The sequence below is a fragment of the Dreissena polymorpha genome, chromosome 13, assembly GCF_020536995.1.
Source record: "Dreissena polymorpha isolate Duluth1 chromosome 13, UMN_Dpol_1.0, whole genome shotgun sequence".
Lineage (NCBI taxonomy): Eukaryota > Metazoa > Mollusca > Bivalvia > Myida > Dreissenidae > Dreissena > Dreissena polymorpha.
In genome coordinates, this window is record NC_068367.1 from 73,648,726 (window position 1) to 73,672,164 (window position 23,439).

Sequence of the window (23,439 nt, forward strand, 5' to 3'; positions counted from 1 at the left end):
GTAAACACATTTAAAAATCGTGCATACTTGCTTTAATGAGTGCGAGCACATCCATATAAGATTTGTGTCCAATATGCAAGGAAAAGCCTGAGATTTCCAAGAATAACTGGGTTGCTATTCAGTGGAAGGGAGTGCAGGGAATAAATGAAGCTAGTGTAAAGCGGAAGGATAATCTTGTTATTGTGGCTGGCACTAAAGTACATAAAAAGTAAAAAAAGGATTTAAAGCTTGAGTCAGCTCTATCATTCCTTTTGACTATTATTCAAGCAGTTTGTCCACGAGCTGTCATTGCACCATTACAAGTGGGACTTGCTGTACAAATCCATCATATATATCGGTCCAAGTTCATTGTCGATACTCTTCACGATATGGGATTTTGTTGTTCATAAACAGAAGTTATGAGATTTGAGGAAAATGCAGCGGATTGCATGGAACCTTATGTCCTGGGTAGTGATATTGATTCGTTGGAAATGTCTGTTCTCTTTGCCGCAGATAATGTCGACCCCAATATTGTCATCCTTGATGGCAAAGGTACTTTTCATGGGATGGGTATCATTGCTTCTATCACGCCTGGAACACGGACGAACTTTCTGATTCCGCAAAAACAGTCCTCAGTGCTGAACACTAGAAATAAGACAAAAATTTCTATATTGGAGTACCGGTTACTAAGACATGCTTGTACTGAGGTAGTATTCTGGACCGGCCGCGATTTCTGGATTATGACAAGAGTGTCGATATTTTGTGGGAAGTCTCCTTCAGCTTCAGGCAGGCAAAGCCGAATGGGCAGGGAATGATGCATATTTTGCAACAGGGGAGCCAGCACCCTGGGCAGTCGTCCGTCAAATTCTTGCATATGATCAATATATGTACTCTGGGGACAAATCGGGCATTCTGTCAACATTAGACTTTGTTTGCAACCTTGCCATGAAGCACGAAATTTCCGCAATCGTAACGTTTGACCAACCCTTGTATTGGAAAGCTGCCGAAATAATCATTGATGCATCACAAAGTAGTTGCCTAAAAACATTGTTCTGATGTTGGGGTGTTTTAAAACACTCATGAATTTGCCATAGGATCCCTCATGGAAGGAACCGGTCTCAAAAACATACTTGAGACTGTCAATAGGGAAAATGCAATTGTGACAGGGAAGGCTGTCCAGAGGGCTTTGCGGGGCCATTTTTTGTTGACAAGTGCCTTCACCGTCAGCTCATATCCGAAATGACCCAGGAAGATCCCGAGATTCAGATACTTCTGGATCTGGCCGAGGAGTTGTACTTTTCCCTTCTTAGGGGCGAGACGACGATAGCAGATGCTCTATGTTCTATAAGATTTTGATCAAACTAAAGACGGCTATAGAGAAGAAGAAACACGAACGTGCCCAAACATCAAAGACAAGCCAATTATGGCTGTATTATCAGCTTATGGTCAGCATAGCAAGGATGTTCAAGGCGGATCGTACTGGGTGTTGACTGATGCATTTGCATGCAGTATCCGATTGTCAATCCGTATTTGCTGCAGCTGGGCACTTCAATTATCTGCGATCTGCTTATTACTATCTTCAGCAGGGTTTTCACGCTGCTCGTAGGAATAATCAGTGCTGGGTTGGGCTAAGCAGTGATCGTGTCATTGAGCAAACATTGATTAGGTCTCTTAAGAGCGCAGGCGGTCTAGCTCGCGGCAGCGGGATGACCGAGGAAATGCAAAACCTTTGGACCCTATCTGCACCTGTAACATCTGAGTGCAATAGTGCAATGCAGGATTTCACAGACCTGGCCTAGTCCACAACACAAAGAGTCGACTGAGGCGCGCATCAAAAGAGATGCTTGTGATCTTGAGAAAATGCATACCAAGATTACAAACTGCCCACCCTACACAGCTGGTCCTACTCTGAGAAACATTGTCAATGGGAATGTGGCTGAGTCAGATGTGAATGTGCATGCATTTCAGGAGATTGGGAACAATATCATGAGAGATATCAAATGAAAGTCGGACTTTGATTACAAATTTAAGAGAAAGGATAGAGCCAAAACTCTTGGGAATAGCTTCGCTGTTAAGATTGCTGAAGACCGTGCTATTGATCTTGCCATTCTGTTCCAACGTTTCTTTGTAGTGTCAAAATCTGGAGATCTTTCCCTTGAAGACGTATTGTCATATGAACTTTAGCCCCCATTCTTCTGCCCTCTTTGAAGCCAAGAACATACTTCGCAAAGCAGACAAGCCTCGGATCATTCAGGCAATTCGAGATCATGCTGAAAACGCGTCAAGTGAGGCTGTGATGAACTGTATTCCAAAAACAGAGTGTTATGTGCTTAATGGTGGCTCCTTACTTCATCGTTTACCATGGAAAAAAGGCGACACATATAACGCAATAGCCGAGTCTTATTCAGATTTTACTGTAAGGCATTACGGACAAGCGACAGTGGTGTTCGATGGTTACAAGACGATCCCTCTATCATCGACAACACACAACAGAGACGAGGAAAGAAACGTGAACCCTATTGTGAGTTTCACCAAAGAAACATAATGTTCATGCAAAAAGGTGGACGTTTTATCTCGTGACAAAAACAAGCCAGGCATGGTTGCTCTGATCAGCACAGCTCTGACTATTAGGGGTAGTAATGGCATTATTTCACCAGGGGATGCAGACGTAGATATTGTTAGAGCAACAGTGGAACGATCCCGTCATAGCACCACAGCGCTAATCGGCGAGGATAAAGATTTGTTAATCTTAATACTGCATTACTCCAAAAGGTACCATAAGACCATCTACTTCCGCTCTGATATAATCAAACAGTCAAAGGAAAACAAAGTGCACAATATTAATCTTTTGAAAAACTTTTTGGAGACAACGTTGAGTTGCGCTTTGTTCATGCTTACACAGGCTGTGATTCAACTTCAAGGATTTTCGGCATTGGTAAAAAGTCAGCCTTTTGGCCTTTTGTAAATTAATAAGACCTGATCCTCTCATGAAGTTATGCGCTAGTTCATTCCTCTTTCTAAACAAATTTCAAGCGGAATTATCAAATCTAGGAAAAGGCTTGATGGTGGAACTGCTTGGTGGAAAGTCCATTGATTCCTTAGAATCGCTGCGCCATAACATGTTCACAAAGAAAGTGGCTTGTGCCGAAACATTCGTCACTCCTGAGCGACTTCCCCCAACATAACATGCAACAGTATGTCATAGCTAACGCGTATATTATCAAATCATGGTGTGAATGGGGATGGAAAATAATATGAAAACTACTGAATGGGGATGGAAACAGGAAACCGACCAATTAATTCCAATCATGACCCAAATCAATCCTTAACCTGACGAACTATTGAAAATCATACATTGTAACTGTTCTGTAGGATGTAAATCCTCTCGATGCAGCTGCAGACGCTATGTACTACCCTGCCCTGCTGTATGTGGCCCTTGCCAAACTGAAAACTGTGACAGTCCAAATAATTCACAAGAGGTATGTACTGAAGAAGAGGAGGACGACACGGGCAGTTTAACACACTGAGACAAATTTTATGGAACAAGGTAATGGTGTATCAGTAGACAGCGGAATGTCATATATTGTATTGCATGATTACTCAACTGCGTAATTATATCATCAATTCAATCCAAGTGTTCTTTGTCTCCAAAACTATGGTGTTTGACATGAAAAATCATCACCTTTGAGTCAAAAGTTATGTACTTGCGGTCCTTCTCATTGTGGTGGTGCCTATTTTTGGATGTCATGTTAGATTTCTACGTAACATATAAAACATATAAACTTATACTATGTCTGGTGATCTTAAAGTGTTCTTTGACACCAAAAACCTTGGTATAGGCAACAAAATAATCAATTTTGAGTGGATAGTTACATATTTATGACATAAATAGTTTTTGGCGGCCATCTTGGCGGCTATCTTGAAAAAACTACTTTCCGGAAGTCGGATTTCGGTAAACTTTTTATATGTTATTATGTACCTTCTACCCTACCAGGATCAGTCAAAATACATTTTGTAGCAAGTGTTTGGGGGGTCAAAGTGTATATTGACCTGACTAACCCCCTTACAAGAAGGTATACACACGTGACGTCTAAATGCAGCACGTTCGCGTGATCGTCTTTTCCGATTTAGCCCTTCAAGTGCTTTTCAGCGATGCTATTACCTTATAACATACTTCCCATTTTTTAGTGTAAAAAGGTAGCTGATATGAGATTTACGTACTGTTGACTAACACGTGCTTTTTGAGAACACAATAGCTACTTGACAGTGTAACACGCCGTCTAAATTCGCCCATGATCATTTGTCCTCTTCCGACATTTCAATAACTTTGTTAAAGGGACTGTCAACCGCGATTGACGAAAAAAGAAAAGTCCTAAAATACCGTATTTTTTACAATTATTATTTTATATTGATTTAAATATCACGACTGGTATATTACATTACTTGACAAAAGTTCATATTTTCAGTATATTCGGTAATAAAATTTCGCGATGTGAAATCGAAAGTACATCACGAAAATAGGTGACATAACGATATACACACTATAAATAACGCAAGAAGATTGATGATTTTATATATAAAATATATACAATTCACTACGCATGCACATTTGCATTCCTGGGTTTACCACGTGACGATGATATCAATCTGCTTGCGTTATTTATAGTAACTGGTAGTTACCTGATACCTGTACCCAGTAAAATTAAATACCGAATATACTGAAAATATGAAAACTTAACACCTTTTTTCGAGTAATGTAATATACCAGTCGTGATATTTTAACCAATATAAACTAATAGTTGTAAAAAAATCGGTTGACGGTCCCTTTAATGTACAGTGCCCATTTAACAGTGTTAAAAAAAACCAAATAAGATTTGTCCGAGGCTATTAACTTATCCTTTGTTTAAGAGTGCTTAATTAAGAACTAATCAAGCTGATATAGTCACGTGTCATCTAAATGCTTCGTGTGCATATATCTATTTATCCTATTTATTGCAGCGCTTTTATTTACACTGTAACGTACAGCGATCAGGTTTAAATATCGCAAAGAGTTTTTCCGAACTTTTGACGAACAAGTGTTTTGTAAAGTATATAAACACTTATCAGGCTGATAGCCATTCTGCTAGCAGAGTTGTCGTTCGTTCCTCACTGCAATGAACCGCAGTGTAAGAGTGTGGCTGATAGCGTCACATTCCTTTATTTCGTGGCTTGCATGTAGCCATTCATCTAGTGTTTTGTCAAAAAGCAAACTAAGCAAACTTCAAACTTGATTGTTATATCCGGAATACGCTTATCTTTCGGTCTTCTCGAGTTAAGAGATAAGATAAATCGTTGACCGTTGAACATATGCTTCATCATATTGTATTTAATGCGGCCCTGCGTTTGTTGATGAACGAATATATTGTCGAAATACATTACTACATCTAAACATGTGCGTGAGATATAAGTTCTAAAATGTATCAGTAAAAAGTATATAAACTTTATTGTACCGGGATACTCAATTGTTTAATAGTAAAATGCATTGGAGCCTTATACATTGTGTACTACAAACATGTTTTATAACCGTCTCGTGCTGTCACTCGCCTCACCGGCGAGGTGTTTTCCCGTCTAAATAAAATAGTGCTAAGCTTAACAAAAGAATTGAAAACAATATGGCGAAACATGGCACATCGAACGTGGAAGAAGTAAGTAACGCATATTTCTATATTGTTAATTAAAAATGTTCGCAGCTCTTTAAAAGCAGGTTAAAATATAAAATAAACAATACACGTATTCGTTTTCGTTACTCTAATATATGTTAATATGTTCATACAGCAAACAAAGCGTCAATACTCATTCTGTCGTTTGTAGTCTAGACTAGAGACAAAGAAAAGACGCCGAGTTGACTTAAGTGTTAAGTTTAGTTTTCGCGTGATTATACAGCACACAAAGCGTTAAAGGGGCCGTTTAACATATTTTGACATGTATTGAAGCTTGTTATTAAATGCTTTATATTGATAAATTTAAACATTTGACCTAAAAATACCAGTAAAAAAAAACAAGAATACAATATAAACAAGGGAAAAAAGTAATCCTCAACAGGGCTCGAACCACTGACCCCTGGAGTCCTGGATTAAAAGGTCTCCTGCCTAGACCACTCGACCATCCATGCTCATGCTTAGAGCGGATGTATTTTTTACCTATAAAAGCAATCCTCGTAGTTTCTCAAAATATAAGAACAACAACAGAACTTTCCAAATTATTCGTTTCGCGTCGCACAACGCTTTATAATTTTCAGGTTTTCAAATCGTCAAAATATGCATATAATGGATATTTAAGAGCATGGTTAATGGTCAGTATTACTATTTCCTCAAAAATATCATAACTAAAATGAAAATTTGCGAATCTGAAACAACATTTTTTAATTTTGTCAATTTACCAAAACGTTAAACGTCCCCTTTAATACTCACTCTCCCATTTAAAAACAGAGATCAGAAAGTATATGAAAGTGCCGTTTCGGCTGAGACCGAGTCGACTGAAAAATAAACGTGAGTACTCGCGAAAATAAATATGATTTATCACGAACTAAGGAGAACTGAGATCATTTAAACAAAAACAAAACACACATAATCTTTTTACTTTTCTTATAAATGACCGCTAGATTTGTTGATTTGTTGACAGGCACATCAACGTCCTATGCATTACTTACATGTTCATTAGTGTTTTATCACAATTAAGTATATAAATCACTTAAAAGCATAAGCCTGATACTTGTAGTTTATTAATTGAAAGCCGAAACATATAACTTATGTATTTATATAAGTTTGTCTTGCACAGATATTTATAAATCAACTTTATTACGCAAAGATTTTTTTTAAATAGTGACACAATTTGTGTCAGTCATGGCATCGTATGCATGGAGCGGGTGCCAGGCAACCCCAATACCAACTTGCCTAAAAATATGGTAAACTCGCCCCTACTATATTTGACGACTCGTCCATCCAAAAGACTACTCCCAAATTTTTTTTTCCGTATATCTTATTGTTTGAAGATTAAAAAGGCATCTAGCATGACATTTGTAAACGCCAAGAATATTATTCATATTCCTCCTCTTTCAAATTTAATGAATCTCCTTTTTAATATTTTTTTGTCCTGAATATTGAAGCATTTAAGATAATAATACCGTTTATCTAAGATTCATAACTATAATATAGACTATTTATACTTTAAAAAGTGTGCGTTTACTTTGTTAAAAGGATACAACCATTGTGGCAGTCATTTTTGTGTCCAAAATCACATCATCTTACACACTGATTTTATATTGCAAAAAGTAACATTTGCCCCCCCCCCCCTAACCTGACCAAATTTTTTCAAAAAGGCCCAAATTAAAAATAACCTGGTGTTTCTTAAAAACATTTTATTTGAGAGGACTTAATCAAGCATTTTATAAATAAATTTTGCATGTACATAGTGTTTCCCAAGATAAGTCTGTGCAGTGCGTACAGGCTTATGAGGATAAAAACTTTCCGCCTAAACTCGATTTTTCATAACAAAAGAGACTCATTTTAAGCGACAAAAACACACAATTAAAGATTCTCCTTTATTTGTGCGGACAGCACCGTATTATCTTGTACAACAATTTACGCACATGCATGAAGTCTCGTTTTCCAAGAGCAAGCCTTATATATTTACATGTTAGCCATCTATATATTGTTTAACTTTTGAATCATGATGCAGTTACATGTAATAATTTATGATTCTGCGGTTTGAATTGATGTCTATTCTTTTGTACAGTATAGAACTAAATTTGTATTATAATAGCTTGTTCTCTTGAATTTCTTTCATCAAAATCCACAGCATAATGATCGAACAACACAATACTCTGTATTCATGGAACAAAACTATGATTTATGAATTTAGAACAAAGGCTTCCATTTTTAAACATTTTGCCGGATCAAATTATTTCCAGATTCCGTCAATTATTTATTTATGAATTAACAACACTTTATCGCCTGTATGTAAGCCTTTTACAATAAATGGTTATTGATAGACTGATAAACAATGGAAAAATTTACATGATCTATATAGAGCATTGTGCTTTGATGTCGTTGTTAATGAAATATGAACCAATGCCATAACTGTCATTTGCACCTCGCACTCAACATTAACTAAGACAGCTAATACCTATCAGATTAATCTTTTCCTGTTCACAGTCTTGACACTTGACGAAACATCTGGAAAATGCTTAGTAATTTCAAGGAGTTAACAGTTTTCATAAAGCATTAAGTAGTTTGCGAATAAGATATTCGTGTGTTTTATGGAAATCGGATTAAAATAACTATTTAAAAGAAAAAGTTCAACACGAACTAACAGTATTGCAATTAAAACAATTGAAAGCTCATCGAAGGATATCGAAGGATTATAAAAGGAACCTTAAATATATATGAGCCCTTTATGCAAATCCTCTTTCCGACTTTCCAATTTATGCAATACAATTTTAGTTGGAAACAAATCAGAGAATAAAAACACCATACATCTACAGTTTTCATATAGTAAAGGTTTTTATTTATATTTTGCATATTTTTTTTCCAAACTCTGAAACAACGAGTGTCTGCTTGTGCAATACAACCGGATCTAAGCCCCTTTTGTAGCAAACAAAAGAGAACCTGATATGTCTCGTTCAATGGAAAAATGCAATGAATTTGAGAGCGCTTTTATTGCCCAAGTGTGCTCTTTATGAGATATTATTATTGAGGCCTATCTTTATAATATGTTTATAATGCGCCTTATTTGGGACCGCCATGAAACAAGCATAGCTTGTTGACATCACTCTGCTGTGAACCTTCTCACATTTACAATGATACTTTTATAAACATGTTATATCGATAATACAATATCTGTTTTTTTCTGGGTCAGCTCTTGTATTGTGTCAATAAAACGAAAGGCATACTTTTTATATTTGATTTACATATCCCAACGTCCTTTTGTGAATAAGCATTTTTAAACTAATGCCACTAATATTTCAGACCGCGTTAATCATCGTTAATGTCAAGTATACCCCCTTACATGGTACCGTGAGCAGGCACATTTTAGTTGTTTTCATGTTTACCCGTATACAAGTAATGGTTGTTTACTGTTTGTAAAATGGATATGCATTTGGAAAATGTGCAGTTATACACAACGGTATAATCGAATGGTCATGAAAGAATGTGTTGTGCATTTAAAATTGATATCATCGTAAGTAAGTCTTTAATTCTGCTATAACGGCGTTGTGCATTACTTTAGCATGGGCTCTTTTTTGAGATAAAAATCAAATGTGAAAAACAATATTGATAAACTAAAATACTTTGATGTAAACTAATGATAACACATATCAAACAGTTACTTTAGATATATTAAGAATACTTATTCACAATTCGCACACGCTATGCGTTGATACCAAAATGTTATTTAAAATACAAATGTCGTAACCAAATTTACTTACATATGTCATGTCTCGTTTTAGATGGACAACATTGACCCGGACTTGTCTAAACAACTCTCCACAATATTAGAGGATGAAGGAATAACAGAGGAAATTGTGATGGCCAGGCGCATTGCATTCCTTATGATGGAGACAGGTTTAACAACGATTAGTAAACTTAACAATCAATCAATCGAGCATTTCTGTTTTGGCAGCCAGTCAGAAGGAGCGACAACGCTTAGACTAATGTCTGACGTAGACCTTTTACGTCGTATACCATGTATTAATATCATGCGAGGGGATTCGAAAACATGGAAAAAAGGAATGCTGAATTGTTTGATGCTTTGTATTAAGGATTATCCACAACACTTTAATCTGCAGGTTTACAGGAGCGATAAGCCCAAACCATTGAAATCACAAACATTTGGCAATGGCATGCTCTTAAGTTATGGACCCGTGTTATTAAGCTCTGAGTTTTTTAGGAAACATTTCGAAATGTTATTACAATCTTTTAGGGACGATAAATCTACCTATATCGCTGGACCTTCTGCTAGTTTTAGCGACGATATAGACATTGTGCAAGCACTGTGCACATCAGGTGACATTCCTGAACTGCAGATGTGGCTAGACAGGCCCAGACAGGGTAATTGGCCGCCTCTTAAATTGTTTGAGGAAGCGAAACATTGCGCGTGGTTCCTTGTACCGGTAGGAAATCCAAGCTCGCACGTAAGAAACACAGAGTGGAGATTATCGCCAAATCTTATTGAAAGAAAACTCATGTTCAGTTTAACTATAACCCAGCTGAAATGTTATATATTGCTGAAAGAACTCAAGCGCGCAATTACGAGGGAAATGAAACAACAGGGAGGCGAGGGAGGCGAACTTACGAGTTTTCACTGCAAAACAGTGTTGTTTTATACACTAGAAAGAACGCAAGATCTCCCTCTCCAAGAAAGCAACTTGGCAATGTTACTAAAACTTTGTCTTCAAACGCTCCAAACATTTCTTAAAGATGGTGTATGCCCTCATTATATCATTGACCGCGTTAATCTGTTTGACGGTAAACTAAATAGTACACAACGTCACGCGATGCTCAACAAGGTGACGGAGCTCATAGATTACAACTTACGCGGGTTCGTAAAAAGTAAACTTGACGACGCAACACCATTGTCCTCTGACCAACGTCACGCGATACACGTACTCAACAAGGTGACGGTACTCATAGATACATACTCACATGGGTTCCCAAAAAGTCAACTTGGCAACGCAACACGATTGTCCTCTGACCAACGTTTTATTGCTCATGTATGTATTTGCAGTAAACTCGCATTTGAAAGGATACAGTGGTTCCATATTATTATGCTTTGCTTCCATGGCTTCATCAGTAAACCAATCGAGTTTGTTGGGGATCAGCTTAACACACTAATTGACAAATGTAAAGAAATAATAAATTATCACAACGCGAATGCATTTGAAATACAAGCAGCTAGGGAAATATTGACAACTGCTTTGTCTTTTCGAGGCTCTATTCAAGCGGCCCCAGCAATTCAAAGCGGCGTCTCGATTAACCAAGATGTCATGGACAGTTTCAAGGAATCGGTACAAGTTGGTGATGTCGCAAATCAAATCAATAATTTATCAGAAATGCTTAGCTATGGCAATCTTGCTTCGGAAATAAAGGATTGTTCAATTAACAAACATGCCATTGAAACCTTCGAAAAGGCCCTTGAGACGAATGGATTCTCAAGTCGACTGAAATTAGCATCTGTGATGTACTGCTCTGGAAACTTGCAGTCGGCAAAATTTATTCTTGAATATGCAGAACGTCAGTTTTCCCGGTACACTATGAAGACCTTATGTCGGTGTTTCAGTTATTACAATCGGTACATAAACCACCGAAAGATGTTTGAAAATAAACCTAATCCTAACATTGAAAGCAAAATTGCATTATGCATAATATTTCTTTCTAATGAGGCACCGTGCGTTCCCCCTGTGCTTTTGTATGAAATGACCAAAACAAGATTTGCACCTGATTACCGAGAAACAATAAGTACAAAAATAGAATTGAATGGTGAGGCTAGATTAGATGCTCGCGTGTTCATGTATTACCTGCAATACCTCACGTACGGAGGTCTCGGCATTCGGGAAAAACAGATCGTTGTCTTGACGAAATTCGAAGACTACATTTCAACGCATATTGATGATCGCATCTTGGATCTCCACTTTGATCATGGTCGTAACCACGAGGTATCCCATATGGCGACTGCATTGAACCTGCTCGGCCACTGCTGGGAGATGGAAGGGGATCTGAACAAAGCAGGCAGTAAATACAAGCTATCCCGAGATAGCAAGCCAAAACACAATCCGGCCGACTGGCACATTGGGAGACTTTCGTGCTATTCACCAGATCAATAGATATAGTTGCAACGGGTTTTAATTTATATGCAATGACACTCGGCTCACGAACTGCTGGAAACGTTGAATAGGACGTACTTGAAACATAATTTCAAATTTAAATAATATTTATTTATATTTGTAAAATATTTAATATTTTTGGATTTAATATATATAGGAGCAATCGAACTTCAAGCACACTTGTATGATTTACTATTATAAGAAAGCACTCAATATATCGTTTGTGCAAACATTATTTTTAGATATTTGTTCTCATTTTCAATCTAGCATTATTATAACAGCTCGTATAGAAAGTATTGGACAAGGACATCAACTTGACAAAATGTTCAATTGTTTCACACTTGGACTCAATGAAAACTATATATATATATATATTACTTTTGCGTTTTTACTTGCACTTTTTTGCACACACGTTCTCTTTTTGAACAGCTCTTATAGGAAGTGATGGGCAGAAGCAACATCCTGAAATACAATATTTAATATCGTTATGTCTTGTGTACAATTTGTTCACCCCCGGACTTCATAGAAATAAAATTTAAATCAACATTTGTAACGGGTTGTTGCTGAACAACCTTAAACACCAGCAGATCATACGTTGAAATAGCAATTGGGTATTTAACAACTCTTAACCATGCGCATCAATTAAGATAACTACAATTTTAATTTGTATTTATAATTTCCGTATTGTTGCATAATGTTATGATTTAATCATACCCTTTTTTATAAACAAAGTGTTTTTACGGTAGATGTTTTGTAACCAAAATGTGTCCACACATGTAGATATAAATGTATGGACGCATTCAGATTAGTTCGGTCCATACTTGTTCCGTTTTTAAACAATCTTCATCTTTGGGGATAGATGCTTCGTACAGAAATAAAATAAACTGATAAAAAATACATATTTTACTTAAAACTAATATTTCTACAGGTTCTATAAAAAGTATAGACTTTAAAACAATAGTCTATATATCCTTATTTAGGTATGAAAACTCACAGACTAAACTAATAGTTTAATGGTGTTATAATTGACGGTTTGATTTAGTTTATATTAATTGATACAAAAGTTTAAATACAATATGCGTGTCAACTTATTGATTATACAGACGTGTACTTGCATAAATTCATTTGACAATAATCTATATGGTCCATCTAAGGATTTATGATTTATATAGTATATGTATTAGTATATACAACGGATTATTAAATAAACGTGTTTGTAGTATTTTTATGCAGTTTTAAAATTGTGAACTGTAGTTTGATTGTATATATTTATAAAATGGTAAATGTAATCTTTTTACCTACTCAATTGTAGCATGGTATATGTTTTTTAACATAAATTTGATTTGGCTAAGATGACACATAGTTAAACTGTTCTAACGAAATGTTGTTGTTTTTTTCCTTTTTTTCTTATTTATTTTCCATGTTTGACATTTACCTTGGCAGAACTAATATTTGCATACATAAACGCATGGGTAATATAACATAAAAATCCCAAATAATTCAGAATTATTGTGATTTGTTGAACATAATTTGTTTGTAATATTATACAGTGCAGTCAATCATATAAGTTGATACACATACAATATATGTTGTCACAGTTACACAACCCCCCCCCCCCCACACACACACACACAAACACCTCACCCATGCATGCAAGCATCTGCGCGCAGGTTCACAATACACATTATTGTGTTCAAACGGCCTATGAAAAAGTAACATAATATTTTCAAGCATAATACAAGCGCTCTTAATTCTTTATTTGGTTTTACCTTTTGTAGACGTTTTAAACATAAAAATACTAGTGTCGAGAGCAATTGCACATATGTATTTAAAGAGGTTATCTAAATAATATTGGTTGAAACGTATCTAATGATGTGGATCAATTTTTGAAAATGTTTATCATGCTTGTTTTTAATAAGGGCAATTTCTGCTTCCGTCTGTATTTTTATTGTAAAACCCATTTATGTCTAGCGTCTAGAAAAAAAGGCCTTTGTAAACAGCATGATGCGGCGTCTCATCTGGATCTACGCTGTTTAAAGGAATTTCTGTAAGAAATATTCTAAATATAGAAATAAATATACTAGACATCCCTAATTTTGGAAATAAATTGATCCCATTTAGAAGGATGGGAGAGTCTACCAGGTATAAATAGGTTAAGATAATTAAAAACAGAGTTGACGTTTGAGATGCATTTCATGTAAAATATGAATGTTTATATTTAAATTTATACAAAATTCAAAACATCGCTGTATACATTTTTGTCGATAATACCAATAAAAGGTTATTTATTTGTTGGATTTTATTTCAATACTCACATCTTTAAGAAAGTTTTGCAGGTTCGTCTATAATTCTTGAAAGTAAGCCCATTCCGAAAATAAGTGGTCAATTGTTTCAATATTTGATTGGCAAAAATCGCAAAAACTACACTCTTTCATTCCGCATTTTGTTTAAAATTTATGTGTACGAACTGTTCACTTAAATGGAATTGTATATAATTATTATTCTCAGTCGGTAATTTCGTTTAGATTCAATGTTTTTTTTTCTATTTCATTTCAGTACTGTTGTCATTTTTATTTTGTGATTCTTGTTGTATACTATAAAGTCTTTTGTTTCTTTGTTTGATATTCTCTATTACATCACAATTGTTTTTTCGGGAACTATTAATATATAAATGCGTATGCAATATTATTTTTAATTCGTGTGGAGTCGCGGATAAAAGTGAATAATAATTTAAAAAAATAAGTGGTTGTATTTTATATAAGAATTGCATTTCACTAAACATATAATATGCATTTCTTTGATAATTGTTCAACTGTCCTATATTTTTTATACGTTTGTTGTACAAGTTCACTAGAAAAACATATTTATTATTGATGTTTATATTTTTGTTGTTCCGTATAACATAATAACTATAGGAATACTTCTTTGTGAACTAATAGGTTTTTTATGTTTTGCTTTGCGACAAGCAGAGCTTTCATTAATAAATGTTCTTTACTAAACGAACAGAGATATAGAACCAACAAGACAAAAATACAAAATTATATACACCTTTTCCGCATATTTGCGTTTTGTCCGATATCCCCCCTTTTTGCCTCTGCTCGTATTATTATTAATCGGGATCTTTGTTATATTTAATTATTAAGCACAACTAATTCCTTAAAATGTATTGGTACTTGATTTATTTCAACACAACACAACATTTTTTTATTTTCATTGTGTCACGTGACTTGCTATTACTGTTTATGTACATATCTGTATGTTCACATGGGCCTATGGCCTACTGATTCTGAAATAAAATCTTCTTCTTCTTTACTTACGTTTTTTGTTATCATAGTTTCATCCAAGTAACATTCAAATATAAGACTGGTTCCAAATTTTGTAAGTTTTTATTGTAGCAGGAGTTTGCATTTGCCATGATTGTCTTATCTAGGAATCGTTTAACCCAGCCCGCTTTAATGGCGTTCAAAAACACACAATGGATGTCTCTTTTAGACCTCTATTTTTATAAGGCTGAATTTTTCTACGTCTGCAAAGATAAACAGTCCAGGTTTCTTGTTAATTTCAAGATAGTCAATTACATCAAATATTAATCTTGCATTTTCACCTATATATCGGTCTTTCATGAAACCAGTTTTGGCATAACAGTTTAATTGATTATATTTTAAAAAGGGATTCTCCACAGAATCCCTTTTAAAATGGTCATTTTAAAGGAAATTTCTTGAAAAAAACCCCCACATTTTTCTCACTTTTTTGAAGAAAGTACAAAAAAATTTACGCTGGCAGTACAACCCATCTTACATTCAGACAGGAAAATTGAACTGAAACTTAAATGTTATGCTGGCGGTACAACCTCCCAAAGGTTCAAAATAAAAACTTAATATTCTTTGAAAATGTTACGCCGGCAGTACAAACTCCCTAAGGTTCATAATCACATAGACAAATAAATGTTTGAAAATGTTACGCCGGCAGTACCAACTTCCAGCAAGGTATAATCACACAGTAAAAATCACACTGAAAAAAGGAAGATAAACCACTTTTAAATGTTTAAGTTCTTAGGTTCATAATCACAACAGATAATTCTTTGAAAACGTTACGCTAGCGGTACAAACTCTCAGAGGATCATAATCAAAATGTTACGCCGGCGGTACAAACTCCCTAAGGTTCCAATAGTAAAAATCACACAAACCACTTTTAAATGTTTAAGTTCTTAATTTAATAGTAAATTATACAAGTAATGTAAATACAGAACACACAAAATGATATAACTCTTAAAATTTAACTGAAAATGTTACGCTGGCGGTACAACCTCCCAAAGGTTCATAATCACAACAGATAATTCTTTGAAAATGTTACGCTGGTGGTACAAACTCTCAGAAAATACACAATGACAGATAATTGTTTAAAAATGTTACGCCAGCGGTACAAACTTCCAAAATGCATAATCACACAGAAAAAATCACACTGAAAAAAAGGAAGATAAACCACTTTTAAATGTTTAAGTTCTTAGGTTCATAATCACAACAGATAATTCTTTGAAAATGTTACGCTGGCGGTACAAACTCTCAAGAGGATCATAATAACAACAGATAATTCTTGAAAATGTTACGCCGGCGGTACAAACTCCCTAAGGTACCAATAGCAAAAATCACACAAACCACTTTTAAATGTTTAAGTTCTTAATTTAATAGTAAATTATACAAGTAATGTAAATAAAGAACACACAAAATGATATAACCCTTAAAATTTAACTGAAAATGTTACGCTGGCGGTACAACCTCCCAAAGGTTCATAATCACAACAGATAATTCTTTGAAAATGTTACGCTGGTGGTACAAACTCTCAGAAAATACACAATGACAGATAATTGTTTTAAAATGTTACGCCGGCGGTACAAACTTCCAAAATGCATAATCACACAGAAAAAATCACACTGAAAAAAAGGAAGATAAACCACTTTTAAATGTTTAAGTTCTTAGGTTCATAATCACAACAGATAATTCTTTGAAAATGTTACGCTGGCGGTACAAACTCTCAGAGGATCATAATCAAAATGTTACGCCGGCGGTACAAACTCCCTAAGGTTCCAATAGTAACGAGAGCGCCGATGGCGCTGAAAGCATAGTTGCAAGATACAGGGAAGATGCTGCTGAAGTAAATGTTTAGGTCAAAATATACTAAATAGTTTCCTTATATGTTTCGATGTAAAAGCGACAACTTTGAGCGAAAATAAATACAACATTTTGCACATAGAGACCCCCATAACCATACCTTTTCTTGACGGGCATTCTTAGCTGAATCGATTTAAGCAATAAAAAAGATTTGTCATGTTCAAACCAAAAACAAATTCGACTCAAATCAAAATCGACTGTTTTTGCGCCTTTTTCGGCCGTTTTCCAGTGGATTGTAACCTTTTGCAGTGCCATTTTTTACTTTAATCTCCAACTTTTTCCTATTTCAGGGATTTAGTAGTGAACACCTATGCTTACCCTATCAATATCTCCAAACGATAAAACCAGAACAAAGTGTACAACATGCCTTCGAGGAAAATATGATGATTTGTTTAGAAAGTACAGCCCTTCATGACTCGATTATTTAGTATATTGTAGCCTTAACGATTGCTGACATCACGAGTCGCCCCCCTTGTTAACAAAATGCTCTATTTTTAGAAACGGGAATTCCAAATAGTGACGAATGTGAATGGTTACAAAATGACATAACTATGAAAATTAATACGTAGAATTACATTATTTCACGCATACCATTATGCAACCATCCGTTTTCTTTTCCGACTTGATACATTTACAGCTTTCCATTTAATATTTTACAGACACAGCACTCGTCCAGAATTCACGCGAATCCATTAAATCCGATGCCACATTTAAACTCTACTCGTAACGTAAATTTCTGGCTCAAAGTAAATCATTTTAACTTCAATTAACACATCTCTTACTTTTAAACTCTACTTCATCAAATCCATAGAAAGGCACGTCAGAATCCATGTCATAAATCAGAAAACATTCATCGTACTCCGCCATTTTTTACACATTTTCAAAGAATAAAAGTGCTTTATGCCCCACTTCCTGCTGAGAATATGTTTTAATTTCTATTTATAATTAACCGATGAAATGTTACATATACTTTAACCAGGGCCTTATTAATTCAGTTATGTAAACATTTGACCTCTCACAGAACAGTAAACGAAGGAAATAGAAATTGGGATCCCATATAAATTAGGTGTGAGGTCACTATCAACAAGAACAGAATTGTTTTACGAACGAAATTTGTTTTAGGTTATAAGAAGATTTTTTGACATAAAACGGTCTTAGAAAAATTCACTAAAAACGGTGTCAGCAATATTCTTGGAAGAAAACGTTAGAAAAACGTTTCCCCCCAAAAAATTGTAAGAATTACCATATGCTAAATTAAATAGATATTTCGTCTGATTTTTGATCAGGTAAGGCTTCATAAAGGGTAACCGACCGATGTGGATTTTCAAAATGTGGTATATACCTTAAGCATAGGTGCAAGCACCTATGCTAAAAATCACACAAACCACTTTTAAATGTTTAAGTTCTTAATTTAATAGTAAATTATACAAGTAATGTAAATAAAGAACACACAAAATGATATAACCCTTAAAATTTAACTGAAAATGTTACGCTGGCGGTACAACCTCCCAAAGGTTCATAATCACAACAGATAATTCTTTGAAAATGTTACGCTGGCGGTACAAACTCTCAGAGGATCATAAACACAATGACAGATAATTGTTTAAAAATGTTACGCCGGCGGTACAAACTTCCAGAAATGCATAATCACGCAGAAAAAATCTCACTGAAAAAAAGGAAGGTAAACCACTTTTAAATGTATAAGTTCTTAAATTATTAGCAAATTATAAAACAAGTCATAACAAGGGCTGTTTGTAAAACATGCATGCCCCCCATATGGGCTCTCCGTTGTAGTGACAGCCATTGTGTGAATATATTTTTTGTAACTGTGACCTTGACCTTTGACCTAGTGACCTGAAAATCAATCAATGTACTTATGTAGATTCATGATCCTAGCCATAAGCGTTCTTGATTTATCATCCGGACACCATTTTACTATTTCGGGTCACCGTGAAATTGACCTTTGACCTAGTGACCTGAGAATCAGTAGGGGTCATCTGCGAGTCATGATCAATCTACCTATCAAGTTTCATGATCCTAGGAATAAGCGTTCTTCAGTTATCATCCGGAAAACATTTTACTATTTCGCGTCACGGTGAACTTGACCTTTGACCTAGTGACCTCAAAATCGAACGGGGTCATCTGCGAGTCATGATCAATGCACCTATGAAGTTTCATGATCCTAGGCATAAGCGTTCTTGAGTTATCATCCGGTAACTATTTTACTATTTCGGGTCACCATGACCTTTGACCTAGTGACCTCAAAATCAATAGGGGTCATCTGCAAGTCATGATCAATGTACCTATGAAGTTTCATGATCGTAGCCATTAGCGTTCTTGAGTTTTCATCGGACACCATTTTACTATTTCAGGTCACCGTGACCTTGACCTTTGATATAGTGACCTGAAAATCAATAAGGGTCAACTGCGAGTCATGATCAATCTACCTATCAAGTTTTATGATCCTAGGCATAAGTGTTCTTGAGTTATCATACGGAAACCATTTTCCTATTTCGGGTCACCGTGACCTTGACCTTTGACCTAGTGACCTGAAAATCAATAGGGGTCATCTGCCAGCCATTATCAATCTACCTACGAAGTTTCATGATCCTAGGCATAAGTGTTCTTGAGTTATCATCCGGAAACCATTTTACTATTTCGGGTCACTGTGACCTTGACCTATGACCTAGTGACCTGCAAATTAATAGGCGTCATCTGCGAGTTATGATCAATCTACATATCATGTTTCATGATCCTAGGCCTAAGCGTTCTTGAGTTATCATACAGAAACCATTTTACTATTTCAGGTCACCGTGATCTTGACCTTTGACCTAGTGACCTCAAAATCAATAGGGGTCATCTGCGAGTCATGATCAATGTACCTATGAAGTTTCATGATCCTAGGCCCAAGCGTTCTTGAGTTATCATCCGGAAACCACCTGGTGGACGGACCGACCGACAGACCGACATGTGCAAAGCAATATACCCCCTCTTCTTCGAAGGGGGGCATAGTAAATACAGAACACACAAAATGATGTGTAAATTTTCAATCAGTGAAATTTCAAAAATAAAAAACAATACCAGTATACTAATATGTACTCAATCCACCAGTCAGCAGGTCAGAAAATATATATTAAATAGTGTGAATGATTCAATATTATTTATGTCACACTTAAATTAGTTCTCAAAATATACAAGTATTAAAAAATGCTAAACATTTTTTTTTAACATGTGAAGTCATTATGAAAAATTAAATATTTAAATAAAACAATCTTTACCGCTATTACATGTATAACCATTCAAAGTTTTTTAACAGGTGCAATTGCTGCAATTTGTATTTTCATTACTAAACAATTCTGCCACAATTTTAGTATGTATTGTAAGGGCAAAACTTTATTGTTTCTCTGAAATACTCAAACATCATATAGGACATACAAAATAAAACATTGGTAATCACAAATTAACAAAATCAATTTTAATTAAGCATTTTAAAATGAAGACAAGTTCATACAAAGCATTTCTAAACCGAAATCAAAAAAATGTTAGAATAATGCACATGAACACAGTTACAATGGCTTACAAAGGCTGACTGAATATGAATTGTTCACCATTAGAACTTATTTTTTGTCTAGTTTCTTAAAAGATCTCAGGTTATTTTAAGATATTAAATTGATTGCAACAGTAAGAAACGTGAAATCTCTTTAATTAACTTTTGATTATATAGCGAAAGAAATTCAAAAATAGTTTTATTTAAAATAATCTCATAAACTATTCAAACATTTAAACTGTTATATACAAGTCCCATATTCTACTGACCGAAATGACATAAGAAGAATATGACCACCACCACTGAACAAAACCAATAATGAAAAAAGCATATACCTAAGTGAAACCACAAGTTCTCATCAAGCATTTCAAAATGGAATTCAAACATTCTTTGGATAATGCACATAAACAAAAGTGCAGTAAAGAGAATCAAATTGTTGATTAGGGAATATTCAATTCCAACATTAAACTGAACAAAATCATGTAGAATAATGCATACACTTAATATGATCATCAGTGTGATGTAAAATTCATTTTTTTTTTCTTTTACTTCAAAAAAAGGGCAATCATTTGCATGATTTTATAAAAAAAATGAAGCTATCAGTCTCACAATTTGATAAAAATTATCTATGCATTTTTTATAAAACAGAAATTTCACACCATAAAATTTAAGTTAATTCCATAACTTGACAGGGAAATGTCTTAGTATGAGAAACCTGACTTCAATCATTCAGAAAAATAACATCAAGTGCCTTAATATGTACTCTGGTTGCAAATATTGATATCAACATTTATTTTAAGTTCACGACATTTTTAGTCTTGAGAAAATAGGTATAACTTCTAGATGTGGCAATAGGATGACCTTACATCTGTCCCACCTCTCTCACCCATGAGGACCTCACTCTACTAACTCCATCAGAGTACTGGACTGAACACTCTCCTGAATAAAAAACATCTTGAAATGTAAGAATTTGAATGCTGTTATACAGCCAGGCGATATGATAATCATATGGTTATTAATTATGTCTTTTAAATTATAGCATTAGTACTCATAGCAATTGATACTGCAGAGTCAAATGTACAATGTTTTGCTTGAAAACTATAGTTTGGCACTCACAATGGGATATATAAAGATACTGCATAAATATACCATTCATGTTTTCAGCGCCAGAAAAAAAACAATATGATTGTCAATTTGAACATGGGCTGTATGTAAAACATGCATGCCCCCCATATGGGCTGTCCGTTGTAGTGGGAGCCATTGTGTGAATACGATTTTTGTCACTGTGACCTTGACCTTTGACCTAGTGACCTGAAAATCAATAGGGGTCATCTGCGGGTCACGATCAATGTACCTATGAAGAGTCATGATCCTAGGCAAAAGCGTTCTTGAGTTATCATCCGAAAATCATTTAGTATTTCGGGTCACCGTGACCTTTGACCTTGTGACCTCAAAATCAATAGGGGTCATCTGCAAGTCATGATCAATCTACCCATGAAGTTTCATGATCCTAGGTGTATGCGTTCTTGAGTTATCATTCAAAAACCATTTTACTATTTCTGGTCACCTTGACCTTTGACCTAGTGACCTCAAAATCAATAGGGGTCATCTGCGAGTCATGATCAATGTACCTATGAAGTTTCATGATCCTAGGCCCAAGCGTTCTTGAGTTATCGTCTGACAATCACCTGGTGGACGGACCGACTGACAGACCGACCGACATGAGCAAAGCAATATACCCCCTCTTCTTGGAAGGGGGGCATAAATATCAAACACAGTTGTTGTGTGATGTGAAATGTCTTTGCATGTTTAAATTGTCACTTACATAATTGAAGGGTGTCTGACAGACAAATCCCTGCTATAGGTTCAATGAGTGAACGGGAAAAAATTGCCAAAACAAGATGGACTACAGCAATTTATGAATATCTGTTTAAGTTGAAATGGTACCATTCACTGCTTATGAATAAATTGTACAGCAATATGGATAAGTAACATAAAATCTACACAAAATAATAACTCTCTTTAATTAATTTCAATCGCCAACCCTCACGATATGAGTGGCAGTTCTTGATGATAATCATTCTGTATTTTTATGTTTAATGAATGAGAAATGAATAAGGAGTTGCACAACAAAAAAGTGTGACAGACATTACTGCAATACCAAACGCCTGTGGTGGGGTATAATAAAGCAGTTAGTTATTAATAAAGTTATGTAATATATAATATATATATATATATATATATATTACATAACTTTATTAATAACTAACTGCTTTATGAAATATATATTTCACTATGATTCTAGAAGTGTACCTTTTAAGCAAGGTGTTTTTAAAACTAACAGTCACTTTACTAGTTGAAAATATGCATGCTGTCAGCTTTTGACAAACAGACAAGAACAGAAAAAAGGGTTTATATGTTGAGTTTCACAATATAAACAAGATTATCATTGCATGCAATGCAAAATTCCCCTACTGGTCAAAATACCATTACAAAATTGTCAGCAACATTGTCAGTGTTGTTTTGATATATCACAAGTTCCCTCTGGGCATACCAGTTGGGAACTTACAACTGATTATTTATTCACAGTAATTAAAGCTTATTTTAGTACATGGTCAGTTTTATATGGGATTTTGTTCATCTCACTTGAAAATTGTACATTATTCGTAAAATATTTTATTATGTTTAAAATTACCGTTAGCATATTTTCGAATCAATTTGGCCGGCAACCATTCCTCTCGTCCGTCTTCAAATCTCCAGAATGCTTCAATTTCTTTGTCCTTTGATGAATTTTCCTTGGACTTCGAGCAATCTGTTTTCAGATATAATAAAAGACCCTGAACTGATTTGATGAACTACCGAGCATGAGCCATCTGCAGACATTGTCA

At 35.0% G+C, this 23,439-nt stretch overlaps 2 protein-coding genes across 5 annotated transcripts in view; one reads left to right on the forward strand and one right to left on the reverse strand.

Moving 5' to 3' along the window:
- The window catches only part of LOC127854904 (uncharacterized), a 200,061-nt gene that overhangs the window by 158,445 nt on the left and 18,177 nt on the right, over window positions 1–23,439 (reverse strand). For 2 of the 4 annotated variants that reach the window (XM_052390013.1, XM_052390009.1), the window contains exons 11-12: window positions 23,247–23,363; window positions 19,829–21,490 (exon numbers count right to left, since the gene is read on the reverse strand). In XM_052390013.1, the coding sequence (XP_052245973.1) occupies window positions 21,414–21,490; window positions 23,247–23,363 (194 nt within the window). In that variant the 3' untranslated portion in view covers window positions 19,829–21,413. Of the gene's footprint in view, window positions 1–16,025; window positions 16,396–16,611; window positions 16,865–18,509; window positions 21,491–23,246; window positions 23,364–23,439 lie in introns of those variants that run through there. The other 2 variants (XM_052390010.1, XM_052390012.1) reach the window with 2 other exon arrangements.
- LOC127854900 (uncharacterized) lies at window positions 5,299–15,148 on the forward strand. Its single transcript, XM_052390004.1, has 2 exons — window positions 5,299–5,663; window positions 9,464–15,148. The coding sequence occupies exons 1-2, from the start codon at window positions 5,631–5,633 to the stop codon at window positions 11,834–11,836; spliced, it is 2,406 nt and encodes an 801-aa protein (XP_052245964.1). The 5' UTR covers window positions 5,299–5,630; the 3' UTR covers window positions 11,837–15,148.